General features: G+C 37.0%; 1 protein-coding gene and 1 long non-coding RNA gene across 3 annotated transcripts in view; one reads left to right on the plus strand and one right to left on the minus strand.

Moving 5' to 3' along the window:
• LOC116556405 overlaps nucleotides 1-17,900 on the minus strand; it is a 400,504-nt gene that overhangs the window by 112,424 nt on the left and 270,180 nt on the right. The gene's annotated exons all lie outside the window — the stretch shown is intronic.
• MMP13 (matrix metallopeptidase 13) lies at nucleotides 1,813-15,160 on the plus strand. The gene is made up of 10 exons (XM_032285749.1): nucleotides 1,813-1,973; nucleotides 2,066-2,307; nucleotides 2,963-3,111; nucleotides 3,292-3,417; nucleotides 5,395-5,556; nucleotides 7,608-7,725; nucleotides 8,668-8,801; nucleotides 9,765-9,924; nucleotides 12,365-12,468; nucleotides 13,804-15,160. Exons 1-10 carry the CDS (start codon nucleotides 1,854-1,856, stop codon nucleotides 13,902-13,904), a joined length of 1,416 nt encoding a protein of 471 aa, XP_032141640.1. The 5' UTR covers nucleotides 1,813-1,853; the 3' UTR covers nucleotides 13,905-15,160.

A 17,900-nucleotide genomic window follows, 5' to 3' on the forward strand; every position in this document is an offset into this window, starting at 1 on the left:
TATGTGAAAATCTATAAGAACAGTTATCCTATTTAATTATTTTTCTCTACTTTCAAATGTTGAATAAAATGACATTTGTTTTCTAGCTTCTCAAGCACTTCTTATTATCTAATGATATTTTAAAATATTATGAAAATTTATTTGTAAAAACAAATGCTTCTAATGAACTAACTTCTGTAAGCTTAGTAGATGAATCAAACTTTTTTGCATATTTTTTCACTTAGTCTCAAAATTAAATACTATGATACAGTAAAGCAACTTATAAATTATTGCTTTGCATTGCTGATTGAGCACCAATCTAATTTTGAACTTATTGGAAATAATCTATTTGAAAGGGTATATTTGGCTGTATTTTGGATAAAGGCATAGTAAATTTCCTTCAAATGATCACATACGTGTTGTAGGCTTTTCTGGTTTTCCCTAAGGTTACTGGCTACTCTAGATTATAACATTTTACTCATATGTTAGAATACCCATTTTGTACTCACCCTAAAGCTGTATTCATGCTCCTTCTCTTTGTCTTAATGTGTTCCTAACCTGAGCATCATTTTCTGTCTGACTCTAAGTCACTTAAATTAACTTGCATTTCCAATCATTTAAAGAAGTCCAATAAATTCAAAGATCATGGTCTATATTGCTCTACCCATTTGCTTCTGCAGGGGACCAAAGACGGCACTTTGATTTCATGGTACTAAATGTGTGACTTCTGAAAGAAATAATAGGGTAGAGGCCCCTAGGACTATTTTCCTGAATTGTTGGACCAATAATACTTCTATTATTCAAACTTAATTAAAAATTGAGAAATTTGAAATTAGCCTACTGCAGCCCTAGTTTTCTTGGGCACTCCCTGAAGTGTGGGAACCAAACAGCTCAGCTTTTAACAAAATATCTGAGAATGGATAGGGTGGAGGTCATAACTGGATGGGGACGGTGGTCAAGAACATTGAGTTTTGAGTCTACTGGCCTGGGTTCAAATGCTGGTATCATTCATAAACTATATGATCATATACAAGTATTTAACTTTCCAGTGTCCCAGATTACTCATAGGTAAAATGGAAAACAAGCCTTCTGACAGTACCTATATGGCTGTTGGAAGGATTAAATGAGATATTGCCTTTTAAACCTAGAATGCAGTAATCCCTCAGTATGTGCTAGTCATTATAGTTGTTGCATTCCAATGTAATTCTTCTACCTCTGTCTGGATCTTTAGGGAATTTATGCAAGACTCCATATTCACTGAGAGGTCATGCCAGTGTGTTTAAATTCCAACCATGGGACTCAATCCTGTGGTTGTGCTATAGCACCTCCAAGTCTTCAAGTTTGGTTTTGGTTCAATTTCATGGGCTTCAGGTAGACACAATATTTCCGTCTATAGTAACTATAGAGGAAAAGTGCAGTTTATAATTTACCAGGCTGTAGTAAACATTCGAGAAGCAATACTAAGTCTTTCTTTATAGAAGTAAACATGCCATCTTGATATACTTATTATTTGAAGAAGTAAAAGTAGCTACTTTCCTACAGGAGAAATAAAAGATTTTGCTAAGAGAAGTAAAAATTTTACTACTCTCTGCTGCTTCTTCCCACAGTATCCATAAATATGCTGAGGCCATTATTTTGCCAGATGGGTTTGAGACTCTGCTGAAACAAGAGATGCTCTCATTTATATTTCCCTCAAATTGTACCACAAACCACACTTGTGAGGGAAAAGAAAAAGTTGCCATGTAAGCATGTTTACCTCCAAGTGACTAGGAAGTAGAAACCTATCCATAAGTGATGACTCACCATTGCAGGCCTATAAAAGTAAAGGTACTCATCTGTAGAAAGACTATAGCCTCCAGGCATCACCACTCAAGATGCATCCAGGAGTCCTGGCTGCCTTCCTCTTCTTGAGCTGGACTCATTGTTGGGCTCTGCCCCTTCCAAATGGTGATGATGAAGATGATTTGTCTGAAGAAGACCTCCAGTTTGCAGAGGTAGAGTATCTTGCCAATTCTGATGATGCAGTTGGTACAGCTCAGATATTTCCTTCTCTTTTAAAAGCAGTTCATCTTGGTCTCTTTTCTAGCACTACCTGAAATTATACTACCATCCTACAAATCTAGCAGGAATCCTGAAGAAGAATTCAGCAAGCTCCATGACTGACAGGCTCCGAGAAATGCAGTCTTTTTTTGGCTTAGAGGTGACTGGCAAACTTGACGATAACACCTTAGATATCATGAAAAAACCAAGATGTGGGGTTCCTGATGTGGGTGAATACAACGTTTTCCCTCGAACTCTCAAATGGCCCAAAATGAATTTAACCTACAGGTAAATCACAGGCTATGTTTCTTTCATATTTGTTAGCCTTTTCTTATGGTATTAAATGTCTAATATTAAGTAGGCCTTACTATTTAACTGGCAGTTAAGTTCCAGAATAGCTTTAACATGGTTACCAAGAATGCCTCACATCATCTATTACTGTTACATTAACCCAGCATTATTTTTTAGTGGATATCTCAAAGTATCTCAATGAAATCAAAGGGAAATAAAAGTAGATTCAAGAAAATTTGCAAATGCAGTACATTAGGTGTACTTATTACAATGGTGATAAAGATGAAGAGTGCCACTCTTTATAGGAGTTTTACAGAGCTATTTCATTTATTTGGGCTGTATCAGTGTAATCCAAACTTTTAGCATGTAAAATAAATTATATTAAACATTGGAATATTTTAAATTTTAAGATGCCACATGGTCAGGTATTTGGAGATACTAAAATGTCTGACTGAATTTTTGACTTTTTATTCTTGCATGGCATCATAATTAATATATTATTTCAAACAATAAATCTCTAGTAGAAATTTCAAAGAAATCATTGGATTTTGAATTGAAAAGCAATATGCCTAGAAAATGTGTTCTACGAGCTTCTAAAAGTAAGAAGCTCTTACTTTCCAAAAAGTTAATTGAAACTTTCTCTCTTAAATAGAATTGTGAATTATACCCCTGATATGACTCACTCCGAAGTTGAAAAGGCATTCAAAAAAGCCTTCAAAGTTTGGTCCGATGTAACTCCTCTGAATTTTACCCGACTTCACGATGGCATTGCTGATATCATGATCTCTTTTGGAATTAAGGGTAATGATGCACACTTGTTTTAAAAACTTTTTTATGTTCTAATTCTCAGCTGGTTCCATTTAAAAATTCTTTCTTTCAGTCATTCATTACTTTTTAAAGCATTCAGCACTAATTTACCAAACACCTGTGCTGAGTACTCCTGGATGTGATAAGACTCCTAACCCTTGCTTTTGTGTCTAGAGCATGGTGACTTCTATCCATTTGATGGGCCCTCTGGCCTGCTGGCTCACGCTTTTCCTCCTGGGCCAAATTATGGAGGAGATGCCCATTTTGATGATGATGAAACCTGGACAAGTAGTTCCAAAGGTAATATTCTTATAAATATATAATTTATGTGTTATTAGATTAGACAGTAAACACACTGGCATGAAGTTAAGACACATAAAAGTTAAATATATTTGGTATTTGGCTATATTTTCTAAAAAAACGTTTATCTCAGACACATGAGTGTCTCTACAAGTGACATTACTACAAATTGATATTCCACATTAAAAAATGAACAAAATCTACTTATTCTTTCACTGTGGCTTAGAGATACTAATTAACTTTGAAGTAGTACCGAAATGTTTATGTTTGTCAGTCAACACATTATCACCGCAAATTACCTTTTGGCATGTTGAAGAAGTACAGTTTATTATAAATATATAAAAACTGCCAGGGCTGGATCTATGGGTCATACATGAATTAGATGTGAATTGAAATAGTTTTTCCTTGGTAGAAATATGTTCAATCAAATTTCTGTTTCCCATTATATGAGTTGCTTGATTCAGTCTTATCTATGTATTATAAACACCATTCTTAAAAATCTAGACAATCTTACTCCAAACAGCATGAAACAGACAAGATGATGGTTGTATTTACAAGAGCAAAATGAAACTGAATGTTGAATGAAATCAGTTAATAGTTGAATCTTCAAGTCTCAGAATAATTTGGAATGTTAATTTAGGAAGAAAAGCCATAGATTGTTCTAACTAGGACTTAATTATGACAAATAGAGGTTATCTTTATAGACAGTTTATTTTTATTATTCATTTAAATAAAAAAGATTATTTTTCCAAAAAATAAAATGGGGCTTATGTGACCAGTGTCTCAACTCTAATACCTCCAATCTGTCTGTGGAGGGAAAAGTGAAAATTTATATATTTATGTTCTGAGTATTTCACAGATAAGAATGGTTTGAGGAGGAAGGAATAATACCCAGTATTGTTAAGACAGAATCACAGTAAGCCTCAAATTTATATTTCTGTATAAATTCTGGGTTTGAAATATTTAATTGAAGTAAATGAAAACATCCTCAAACAAGTCTGGATTCATTTTTCAGCTGAAGGCTGAGTGGTATCCATTACTAGTCATTCTGATGAAGTATTAGTTAGCACTCAGATTCTGAGACCTCAAATTGCTCTCAAGGTCTGCAACATTTGCTAAGTTGATTCATTTTCTTCATGCACAGGCTATAGTTGCAAAGGGTATTTAAGGTCAAATGGAATCCACTGGCTCTAACTTTCAGGTGATCTGAGCAAAAGTAACAACAATCCTATTGCCTTACACATCTTATTTCTCTTTTAGTTTTTTTTTTACTCTCTTTTTTCCAGTTTGAAATACCTGTATTAGGAGGCTCAGAATTGGCAGACAGAATGATTAGAGGAAACAATGTAAATACAGTGACATAGTGGCCTTCTAGAATAGAGGAAAGACAGCTAATCATGTCTAGAGTTTCTGTTTCTCCAAACCCCAGAGTCTAGAGACATTCTGGAAAGAATCATTTGGTTGGAATTTGCTCCCAAGTGTATACACAGAGAACCTATTTAGTGCATTCTCCATCCTTGGTACCATCCTTTTGGATGCTGCGTCCTGATTGGAGGGTTTGGGCAGCACTCTAGCTAGGTACCACCCTGTGTGATTTCCCAACTCCTCGTTTAAGGTAATCTCTGTCTAATTCCCTCACCTGACCTAAAAATACTAAGAGCAAATCAGGAATTCTAATATCTTCACAGTAAATCCTTATTAATTACTAATTACATGAGAGCAATCTGTTGACATTCTAATTGTGTAGACAGCTATAATAAAAAAAGAACACTAAATTATTTATAAGGACTAAATCAATACTTCGAATCTTCTTTCAAGCAACTGAATATTGATTTTAAAAACTAAGAGAATGAAGAAAGAGAAAAGAAAGAGTATATAGCCAAGAAAGAAACATACCAAATAAATAAAATGATATTCCTTTCATTACCTAGTCACTGGAATTCCTTGTTTTCTCATTGTTAATTTGTTTTCTTACAGGCTACAACTTGTTTCTTGTTGCTGCCCATGAGTTCGGTCACTCTTTAGGTCTTGACCACTCCAAGGATCCCGGAGCACTCATGTTTCCCATCTACACCTACACCAGCAAAAGCCACTTTATGCTTCCTGATGACGATGTACAAGGGATCCAGTTTCTCTATGGTAACTCAGTTATAGAAATTGAATATGATCAGTTATAAAAGCAGAATAAGTCCATGCATCTATTTTCTAAATTGCAGTCATGCTGCAAAATGATGTTTTGGTAAAGTGCATATATGGCAAAGGTTTCATAATACTATAATACTGTATTTTACTGTAGCTTTCTTATGTTTAGATATGTTTAGATACACTTAATACTAACCATTGTGTTACAAGTACCTATAGTATTCAGTAAAGTAACATGCTGAACTGGTTTGTAGCCTAGGAGCAACAGGCTGTACCATATAGCTTATATGTGTGGTAGCCTATATGTCTAGGTTTGTGTAAGTACACGCTACGATGTTCACCCAATGACAAAATCGCCCAACAACACATTTTTTAGAAGATAGCCCTGTCATTAAGCAACACATGACTCTACTAATTGAATTTACAATGCTGCTTTCTTGGTTTTGTTCTTAAAACCTAGGAAAACATACCCATTTTTCTTTCCAAATCTAACTACCCACTCAAATAGAAAAGATTTCATTCTCCAAACTCCTTGTATTTGTATTTTATACATTGCAATGTGCATTTGATACCCTCAAAACACCTCTGCAATAAGAAAGAGAAATATTTTATTTCCCAGTTAACCAATGAAGAAATTAAGCCCTGTAGAGTTTAAGTAGCATACCTATAGTAACACGGTTGGTGGTAAAAGTGAGCTCCTAAGGCGTTTTAGAAATTCCAAGTATTCTTTCAAGCAGTCTAATTTGCCACAGTAGAAACCACTCAAGTGGCATGTGTTAGTTTTTCCTTTTGTTTTGTTTTGGTTTTTTGAGATGGAGTCTTCCTCTGTTACCAGGCTGGAGTGTAGTGATGCAATCTTGGCTCACTGCAACATCCAACTCCCTGGTTCAAGTGATTCACCTGCCTCAGCTTCCCGAGTAGCTGGGATCACAGCAATGATCCACCATGCCCAGCTAATTTTTGTATTTCTAGTAGAGACGGGGTTCACCATGTTGGCCAGGCTGGTTTTGAACTCCTGACCTCAGATGATCTGCCTGCCTCAGCCTCGCAAAGCGCTGGGATTACAGGCGTGAGCTACTGCGCCCGGCCAGCCTGTGGTAATTTTTAATCAACATCTACAGTAACCATTGTAAAAAAAATTCTTCCTTTTCAATCCCCCCAAATTTTCAATAATATTTACAAAATAATTAAACCTCAAACCCAAACATTTATTTATAGATGACCTGTTATAAATAGAGTTAAGGCCACAGAGCACAGTCATCAGTGTAAGCACTTCTAGAGCACATAGTTCAGAAAACTTGCCAATGCCACTCAACCCATTCTTTTTGCCTCTAGATCTGAATCTATCACAGTAGCTAGCAGAGGCGTGGGCATGAACTTGAGGATGGCAAAGGGAATTTGTAAATTTATTTTGCAATTACTATTTCTGCGCTATTGTGACTCAGGAGCTGATGAAAGAACTACTATAAACTAGACAGAAAAAAAAAACAGTGTAGGATTATTATTGTGTACTGAACCCCCATCCATCCCATCTGCACTCATGGGAGCTGGTTGGAAAGTTACCAACATGTTAAGTGCTGAAAACCTGGCTTGTCACTGAGACACAGCTGCACAATGGCAAACTGGTGAAGCAACGTTAGCTGATGTTGACAGCTGGTAAAATAGTCAAGAGGCGGAGGAGAGATGAGGGCTTTCACAGAGAAAATACAAGGGGAATGTAATATTCAAGCAGTCTGTCAATAGATTGTGCAAGGTATAGGAAAAGATTTTCAAAGTCTTGCTTCTTTCCCTCATTTTTATCATCACCCTCAAGAAAACTACGTTTATAGTTAAAGAATCTCGAGAAGTCTTGAAGGATGGAAGTGGAGGGGAGGAAGTAAGTAAGATTACTCGGTATTTGCGCCATAATGTAGGAGCCCCAGGACCTACTGCCCTTCCTGGAGGGAACCCTCTCCCACTGTCCATCAGCAGATCAGCCTGTTGTGCTGTGACCCAGGTCAACATTAATGTCACACTCATAACTTCTCTTTTGCCTTTCACAACTGCAGGTCCAGGAGATGAAGACCCCAACCCTAAACATCCCAAAACGCCAGACAAATGTGACCCCTCCTTATCCCTTGATGCCATTACCAGTCTCCGAGGAGAAACAATGGTCTTTAAAGACAGGTACTCGAGATTCTTTCAGAAAGTCTGTATGCAACAAACATCTGTGAATCTGTTTCTGCATATTGCCAAAACATCCAAAGGCGAAGTTAACAGTAAAAATGGGCAGGCAGTTTATTTACAAATTTCAGATGTAGATGATTGATGGATTGTTTTACTTTTCAAGGTATAATCTTGACATTGTGCAGCTTCTTTTTACATCTCCAGTTATAGTTTTTCTTATAAATATAACCAAGCAAATCTAGAAATCCAATTTATTTTAAGAACAGACAAGCATTGAAAGTAATTGCTATATTAATAAATGGTTACTCGTTATGTCCATGCGGATTCGTTTTGGTATGGAAAGACTTTGATTCTGGAAACATATGTTGGAATTTGAGGGATGGAATGAAATGAACCTAGAAATGCAACATAGATTTTTAATTTCTGCATTGTTCTAGTATGCTTATTTGTTTATTCATTTATTCATTGATCCCTCATCTGTGATCCAATAGCATTTTTACCCACTCTGTTATAATTCTAATTACATTGTACTCGTGGGGTGGGGGGTGGTTCTCATGTATCAGTTTTCCCAGGCCATAAGACCACGGAAGATATAGTTCATGTAACTCATCTCTTCTTTCTGGAGCCCAACACAATGCCTGGCACATTTGCTTGCCTCTGGCAAGGTATCCAAAATTGAGCAAGACAAGGATTCAACACACAAAGAACTTAGAGACCTCACAAAGGCTCTGTGAGATTTCAAACTTGAATACCTTGCACTAGCTAGGACAGTACAACTTGTCACTGGCACTTAAAGGGAAATGGAATTATTTTCTCTTCACAGGTGGGAGGGATTGGTTGTAACTAACTTATCTGTGTTGATGCAGAGAGAGGTGGCTAGCAGGATAGAAATATTGCACTTTAAAAATGTGACAGAAAACTCCATTTTTACTTTCTTGTTAGATTCTTCTGGCGCCTGCATCCTCAGCAGGTTGATGCGGAGCTGTTTTTAACGAAATCATTTTGGCCAGAACTTCCCAACCGTATTGATGCTGCATATGAGCATCCTTCCCATGACCTCATCTTCATCTTCAGAGGTAAGCCTTCCACAGAGGAGGCCTCACACATGACCAGGGGAGGCAGTGCTGACCTTGATGCCACTAGAGATCCAGTAAAATGATCACTATTGAAAATATCCTAAATTAAAGACCAAGTTTTAAAAAAATGGAAGCCAGAAAGCACCTGAAACCATCTACTGTGCATCTCCAACTTTAACATATGAAAGGTCTACATTATTATACTTATATCCACTCTTTCTTTCATATCAATCATGTCAGTTGTTTCTCTTAGTTCCTCTTAAAAACTGCTTATTGAGAAAACGTTATAACTATGTATTCTGAAAAAGTGGAAAAAATATTATCCATAATTCTTCCTTCTGAAAAGTCAGTTTATTTCATTTGCTCATTTTCATTATGTAATACATATTTTTACATATTTATTTTCATAGTACAGATATATTTTTATATTCTATGGCTTTTCTTGACACAAAATTATGACCAGTTTCCAAATTGCTACTTCATCTTTACAGTCATAATTTAAAATGACTACATAACATTCTGCTGACATTGTTTCTGTTCAACTATTTATGATATTAATGTTACAAAAAGCTACTTTTTAGAGAAGAAAATAACTTTCAAACTGGAATAAAATTTGAGTTTTCAATCTAATTTACCTTTCTTACTCTGTTGTTTATGCATGTAGAAATTTTAATGTACTTTTCCACCTAGCTTTCAATTTAATTCAGAGATAATGAATTCAGAGCTAATGAATTCCCAAGTTAATTGCGATATTTCGTTAGCTATACTCATAATTAGGAAATTAAGATCCTAAATTTTATTTTTTATTTGAAGAATGCTTATATTTTTATGCTTCATAAACATGATGACTGCAAATACTAAATATTTTATTAATATTTCTAAATGTATAAATGGGCCTGTCTTTAAGTACATGTCTACAATAGATTCCCTTGGATAATAAAACTGTTATTTTACTTATCCTAGGTAGAAAATTTTGGGCTCTTAATGGTTATGACATTCTGGAAGGTTATCCCAAAAAAATATCTGAACTGGGTTTTCCAAAAGAAGTTAAGAAGATAAGTGCAGCTGTTCACTTTGAGGATACAGGCAGGACTCTCTTCTTCTCAGGAAACCAAGTCTGGAGGTATGGCAGCAATATGTACTGACCCATTTGTGTCATAGCTACAAAGTGTCTCAAACATCTGTCACTACTATAAATTATTCCTACACACTATTGTAAATGTCATACTAGTCATTCATTTTATTCTATGTCAGCTCTTTCAGGCAACTCCTCAGATGTATATTTAAAAGTCTCAAGCTCTTTTGAAAACACACACACACACACACACACACACACACACGTAATACTCACCTCTTCTCAAACATTCTTTTCTTAGCCATTTGTTGTGCCTCAACCGTCTTTGGCACCTCTCTTTTTTTTTTTTTTTTTTTTGAGACAGTCTTGCCCTGTTACCAAGGCTGGAGTGTAGTGGTGTGATCTTGGCTCACTGCAACTTCTGCTCCCAGTGTTCAAGCATTTCTCATGTTTCAGCCTCCCAAGAAGCTAGGATTACAGGCATGTGTCACTATGCCCAGCTAATTTTTGTATTTTTAATAGAGACAGGGTTTTGCCATGTTGGTCAGGCTCCTGACCCCCAGCAGTTCACCTTCCTTGGCTTCCCAAAGTGCTGGGATTAAAGGCGTGAGCCACCACACCCAGCTGGCACTTTCTCTTTCTAATCTTTCTCCTGGATTGTCTTTCTTGTCACTTTCTCCTAATTTACATGTAGCTCCATCTTTTGTGGCCAAAGAGGATACCAGCATGAGTACAGGAAAAGGTTGGTTCAGAGAAGGCCCTCCTGTCTGCAGAGTTACCTGATCCACTGAAGAGGTTGACCAGGAAGGTGACAGCCTGATATTTTATAAAGTTAAACTCTCTGAAGGGCAAGTGAAGCTGGAATATTTAAAACATATGTAAAGATTTAGGCAGCAATGACATCAACAGCATTTAGGAGTCCAGATTCAAGTCTATATTTGGGAATGAGAATATCTCATCAGTACCCTATACTTGAAATGTTTAAAATGGAAACTTTCCTCCATTTCTGCATACACACAGTCACACACACTCATGCATACCTGTACACACACACACATACCTGTATATCTCATCTTTGCCTTTTGACTTATTTCTGACAATGACATTTATAACATTCTAGAAATCACTGCATTGCATTTGGGAATAAAATGCACTGGTCCTGCATTTCATTTGCTACCCTCCATAAGAAGTATATGGTTTAGTTGGAATGAATTGCTTACTGCATCTCAAATATGCTGTTTTTTAAATACCCTCTTAAGCTTTTCTTATACAATTTTCTTTGCCAGGAGATCCTTTCCTCCATCTCCACTCTTGAAATTCTACCCACTGTTTAAAGTTCATTCAAAATATCATTTCATCTACAATGTCTTTTTTTTTTTTTTTTTTGAGATAGTCTTGCTTTTGACGCCCAGCTGGAGTGCAGTAGCATGATCTCGGCTCACTGCAGCCTCCGTCTCCCAGGTTCAAGAGATTCTCCTGCCTCAGCCTCCTGGGTAGCTGGGATTACAGGTGCCCACCACCACACCTGGCTAATTTTTGTATTTTTAGTAGAGAGTTTCACCATGTTGGTCAGGCTGGTCTCAAACTCCTGACTTCATGATCCGCCCGCCTTGGTCTCCCAAAGTGCTGGGATTACAGGTGTGAGCCACCACATCTGGCTACAAAGTCTTTTTTGATTTCTTTATTCAGAAGTTATTGCCTGGTTTCCTGTACTTTCATGACATGAACTTCCATGACATTTCATGATTACTTGCTTGTGCTTAACTTCTATTCCCTGGTGTTGCAGTTGTGTATATATACATGCCTTAGCTTTCTTGGTAGGTAGTTCAGTGGTCCTTACCTTATACTTGTTTGAACATACCTCCAGGATACACAAAAAGCTCTCTTCAGTAACAGTAGTGGCACCTTATGGGAGCCTGTTTTCCTAAGTTTATTTTAGGATATGTTTGCCTGGTTAGGGTGTGGCTGTGGGCAGGGGAGAAGGAGCTTGAAATATGCTGTTATGGAAGGGGAAAGCTATGCTTCTCTTCCTACCTTTAGTGTTACCGTAAGCTTCGACAACTTTTTAGTACAGAAATTAAACCTTAAATATTTTTTTAGCCATTACTGTACTTAGCAAGTTCTCTCACACATAGTGGGGGATCAATAGATAATTGTTATATGCACAAACATGCATTTATTTCATGCTTAAGAACACTTTCCTTATGACATGCTTTTCTAACAGATACATCATTTGTGAAATGGAAATGAGCTTGTAACTCTCTTTAAAAAGATGGCCTTCAGGCAATTCAACGAATAGTCATCAAGCACCCACTGTACATTGAGTATGCTCATTCCTAATTTTAAAAAGCTACCAGATGTTTTAAATGGAATTAAAAATTTAAAATTCTTGTCAATTTTGAAAGATGCCATTGTATCTATAGTATTACTTCTAAGGTACTTTCTAAGAAATGTAACTGACTTACAAGTTTCTTTTCTTATTAAATAGATATGATGATACTAACCAGATTATGGACAAAGACTATCCGAGACTAATAGAAGAAGACTTCCCAGGAATTGGTGATAAAGTAGATGCTGTCTACGAGAAAAATGGTAAGTAGTTACATTGTGTTGACTTTACAGAGGAGCTTCTGTAGCCCTTCAAAACTCTTCTCCATACAAAGGATTTTTATCTAGGACCTAGATGTGCTAATAAATGTATGGCAGTTAAGGAATTAACCATTCCTGTGTGACTACCTACAAAGACAGCAAACAAAAAAATAACCTGCTTAGAATAAATAAGAATTTTACTTAATGATTGCTAATTCTATAAATAAGAGATGCCAAGCCTTCAACATTACTTTAACCTATAATTAAAGATGCCAAAATGCAAAGGATATTACCAGAATTCAAACTGGGCATGGAGTGGAAAGTAATTTATATATGAAGACTCATAACTACCATAACTATATAGCGATTTTTTACTTTAATTATGTTCTCAGCATTTTTTCCTTTTTTGAGACAGAGTCTCTCTCTGTCACCCAGGCTCGAGTTCAGTGGCACAATCTTGGCTTACTACAACCTCTGCCTCCTAGGTTCAAGACATTCTCCTGCCTCAGCCTCCAGAGTAACTGGGATTACAGGTGCCTGCCACTATACCCAGCTGATTTTTGTATTTTTAGTAGTGATGGGGTTTTGCCATGTTGGCCAGCCTGGTCTCGAACTCCTGGCCTAAAGCAATCCACCCGCTTCAGCCTCCCAAAGTGCTCAGATTACAGGCCTGACCGTGCTGACCTACTTTAATTATGAAAAGAGATATTACTGTTAACTGATAACAAATATCGGGCCAGAGTGCCTGTAATCTGAGCACTTTGGGAAGCCAAGGCAGGCAGATCACTTGAGGTCAGGAGTCCACGACCAGCCTGACCAACATGGCAAAAGCCCGTCTCTACTAAAAATACAAAAAAAAAAAAAAATTAGCTGGGCGTGGTGGTGCACGCCTGTAATCCCAGCTACTCGGGAGGCTGAGGCAGGAGAATCACTTGAATTCAGAAGGCAGAGGTTGCAGTGAGCCAGATCTGTGCCACTGCACTCCAGCCTGAGCAACAGGGTGAGACTCCATCTCACAAAAAAGCAAAAAACAAAATGAAACAAAAATCGATAATCGAAGTAGCAAAACTGAAACTCATGGCAAGACAACTTAGGAGACAATTTAGGAGAGCTAGGTAGATTTGCACCTTAAAAGAACAACTAAAAAATAAAAATAAAAAGATAAAAAATTTATAAAGGAATAACTATGAGCAATACATTAAAGCCTGAATAGGGTTTAAAAAGAAAAAGGTTGAAATTCCTCCAAATGGGATCTAAGAGATTGGATTCTTAATATTAACTGGATTAAAACCTGATTATTTCCAAACTCTGAAATTGTCTTTATGCTTTTTCTTGTAGGTTATATCTATTTTTTCAACGGACCCATACAGTTTGAATACAGCATCTGGAGCAAGCGTATTGTTCGCGTCATGCCAGCAAATTCCATATTGTGGTGTTGAGTGTCTTTTTAAAAATTGTTATTTAAATCCTGAAGAGCATTTGGGTTAATACTTCCAGAAGTATGGAGTGGGGGAAGGAGAGCTATCAGGAGAAAGCTTGGTTCTGTGAACAAGCATCAGTAAGTTATCTTTGAATATGTAGTATCTATATGACCATGCGTGGCTGGAACCACATTGAAGAATGTTAGTAATGAAATGGAGGATCTCTAAGGAGCGCCTGACTCTTGCTGCTGTACAGAAACAATGGTTGATGATATTTCCCACACCACAAATGGGACACATGTTCTGTCAATGAGAGCATAGTTTTAAAATATATTTATAAGGAAATTTTACAAAGGCATAAAAGTAAATCACATTCATATAAATAATAAATCATCCTTACTAAAAAGTATAAAATGGCATGAAAATGGAATTTTGGGAGAGCCATACATAAATAACCCAAAGGAAAATGTCTGTAATAAATAGACTGTAACTTCCAAATAAATAATTTTCATTTTGCACTGAGAATATTCAGATGTACGTGCCCTTCTTCACACAGACACTAAGAAAATATCAAAGTTACTTAAGACAGGAGACAAAAGTTGAGAGAAAAGTAGGTGTGGCCTTTAGATTCTGTTCAATTTTCACTTTTGGCCAAGACTAAAGGGCTGCTCTCATATAAGACAAATAGTCCTTTCCATATCATAAAGGATAAAGAAGAATGATATCTTTTTATTAAAATATTTCAGGCTTTTCAGAAGTCACACATTACAAAGTTAAAATTGTCATCAAAATAATCTAAGGCCATCGCCTCCCTTTTTCATAAACTATTTGATTATTTAAGACTAAAAGTTGCATTTAACCCTATTTTACCTAGCTAATTATCTTAATTGTCCAGTTTGCTTTGGACATATAGGCTATTTTCTAAAGACTTACATAGCATGAAATAAAATATATCTTATAAATTGGAAGTATATATTAAAGGAGAGACATCCAAATTTTTTTTTTTTATAAACAGTCTACTAGATTGTGATCCCTTGAGATATGGAATGATGCTTTTCTCTGCATTTAAAAAATCCCCCACACTTCCCACAGTGCCTACTGATATTTGTGGAGGGTGCTTGGCACTTATTGAAGATATGATCAGCCATCAAAGGAAGAACTATTGTGCTCAGAGAAACTGTTCATAAACTCAGGCAAAGAAAATAAAATGCATATTTGCAAAATGTTTTAGGAAGTGTTTATGTTGTTTATAATAAAAATATATTTTCAACAGATAATTGCTATATGGTATACTTTGTCTTTAGGTATAATTTCAAGCTTTCCTCACCCAAAATGCCAATATTTTTATTTTTGGAGACAGTTTCGCTTAGTTGCCCAGGCTTGAAGGTAGTGGTGCTATCTCACTTTTTTTTTTTTTTTTTTTTTTTTTTTCTGAGACAGAGTCTCTTTCTTGTTGCCCAGGCTGGAGTGCAGTGGCGTGATCTCGGCTCACTGTAACCTCCACCTCCCCGGTTCAAGCGATTCTCCTGCCTCAGCCCACTGAGTAGCTGGGATTACAGGTGCCAGCCACTACAACTGGCTAACTTTTGTACTTTTAGTAGAGACAGGGTTTTGCCATATTGATCCGGGTGGTCTTAAACTCCTGACCTCAGGTGATCAGCCCGCCTTGGCCTCCCAAAGTGCTGGGATTACAAGTGTGAGACACTGGGCCTGGCCAATTTTTGTACTTTTAATAGAGACAGGGTTTCACCATGTTGGCCAGCTGGTCTTGAATTTATGATCTCAGGTGAACCACCGCCTTGGCCTCCTGAAGTGCTGGGATCACAGGAGTGGGCTACCACACCAGACCCTTCTTCTTTTTTTTCTTTTTAAAAAAAGATACTTAGGCCAGGTGCAGTGGCTCATGCTTATACTCCTAGCACTGTTGGAGGCCCAGGCTGGAGGATTGTTTGAGCCAAGGATTTTGAGATCAGTCTGGGCAACATGGTGAAACCCAGTCTCTAAAAAAAAAAAAAAAAAAAAAAAAAATTAGCTGAGTTGGTGGTACATGCTTGTAGTCCCAGCTACTAGGGAGACTGAGGTGGGAGAACTGCTTGAGACAGAGAGAGGTCAAGGCTGCAGTGAAATGTGATCATGCCACTGCACTCCAGCTTGGGTGACAGAGCAAGACCCAGTCTCAAAATTAATGATAATAATAAGCCAGGTCCCAGCTACTCAGGAGGCTGAGGCAAGAGGATCACTTGTGCCAGGAGGTTGAGGCTACAGTGAGCTATGCTTACACCACTGTACTCCAGTCTGGGTGATAGAGTGAGACCCTATCTCAAAAAATAAACAATCAAAAATAAAAAAGATGTTTAACTTGATTTTACAAACACTTTCCCTATGTTTTACCATTTTCTTGTATGATACTTCTCTCTCATAGATACACAGATAGGCAGACAGATATACCATAAAGGTATATAGATAAATATATATAGTCAAGATTGTTTCCTGACTTCCATCTTTACTTCAGTCTCAATTCAAAATTCCAAATCTAATTGGTGTTACCTTGATCAGTGTCCTTCCACGGTAACCAAAGCATCAAATTCAAATTATAGCAAATGTCTATTTGGAGTTTACCACTGGGGATAGGGGTAATACTAAAGAGAGCTAATTATGAACTGAGCAGATGGTCCTAATAGAATCTTCTATCAAATAGGTTACAGGTAAAATACAGACAGCCAGTTTGTACAGATATTCACAAATGAGGTTGAGAAGGCCAAATGAATGCTTTATAAGAAGTAAAATTATATTCACAAATTAGAGTGCATTTGCCTAGAGCTAATGTACTAGGCAAATGCACTGTCTACAAATTGAACTGCAGCTAGTAACAACCTCTTCATAGACAATAAGGGGAAAAGGCTTGAAAAACTCCTCAAAGTGAACCAATAGCACACTTGTATTTGGAATGAGAGAAACCAACAAGATCTTATATTGGTGTAACAAATTTTGCTCTCAGGATTATCCTGGGAGAGCTTTTGTATTAAATGATAATTGTTGTCTGGATTTCCACATCCTCATGTCAGAATAAAAACATCAAAACATATATAGCCGAAAGATAGCCACCAAACCAAGCTACCAAATTTAACCCACTTCACGTTTATAAAAAAAAAAACAACTATCTGCACTCACAGTTTTCTCAGGGCCAACAGGAGTGGATTAAGCCCTGGTCACAGAAAATATCTTGATTTACAAATTTATCACGAGGTTGTGAGATTTACAATACTTCCACTAGGTGGCACCAGCAACACCCTTTTAAAAAATGTTGAAATGGTCAGAGCATTCGAATAAGTCACAAAACCAGTGCTTTGCTCTTTAATATAAGGTTGAGGAACTTAGCCAAATCGCTGATTGTTTAACTCCTGACTTTATGTTACTGACTTTCAAGTAAGATTTAACAGCTATGGAATTCAAGAACAGCTTCCTTTGGGTTCCTTGGTTTTTGTAGATGAGTTCCCCTCACTGATCTCTTAGAGGTGAGTCGGAATTCTGTGTAATTCTGACTTGTTGGCTTGATTAAGCCACCAAAGCCCACAGCATGTGCCCCTTAGAGCTAGGGTTTGTGAGTCATTACAGACCCCTGGATGACAGACTCCAACATGAACTACAAGATGCACAACATAAAGCCAAGAGAATCAGCACTCCAAAGAGAAACCAAACCAGCACTGTTCTAGCACCAAGACAGAGAAAAACCCAAACTACCAGGCATGATAAATTTTGTTTTCTAAATTAAAAAGTGGGCCAGGCTCAGTGGCTCACGCCTGTAATCCCAGCTATTTGGAAGGCTGAGGCAAGAGAACTACTTGAACCCGGGAGGCAGAGGTTACCAATCAAAAAGGCAAACAATTGCTTATTACCTGAGGTCAATGGCGCGTTTAGAGGAAGAAAGGCTTTACAGTTTCATGGTTTAGTTTTTCTAGTTTTTTGGACTTTTATAACTGCCTGGTATATTTAAGTATGCGAAATGCTGATTTA

This window comes from Sapajus apella, unplaced genomic scaffold (genome assembly GCF_009761245.1).
Source record: "Sapajus apella isolate SASKATOON/1434 unplaced genomic scaffold, GSC_monkey_1.0 scaffold16, whole genome shotgun sequence".
NCBI lineage: Eukaryota > Metazoa > Chordata > Mammalia > Primates > Cebidae > Sapajus > Sapajus apella.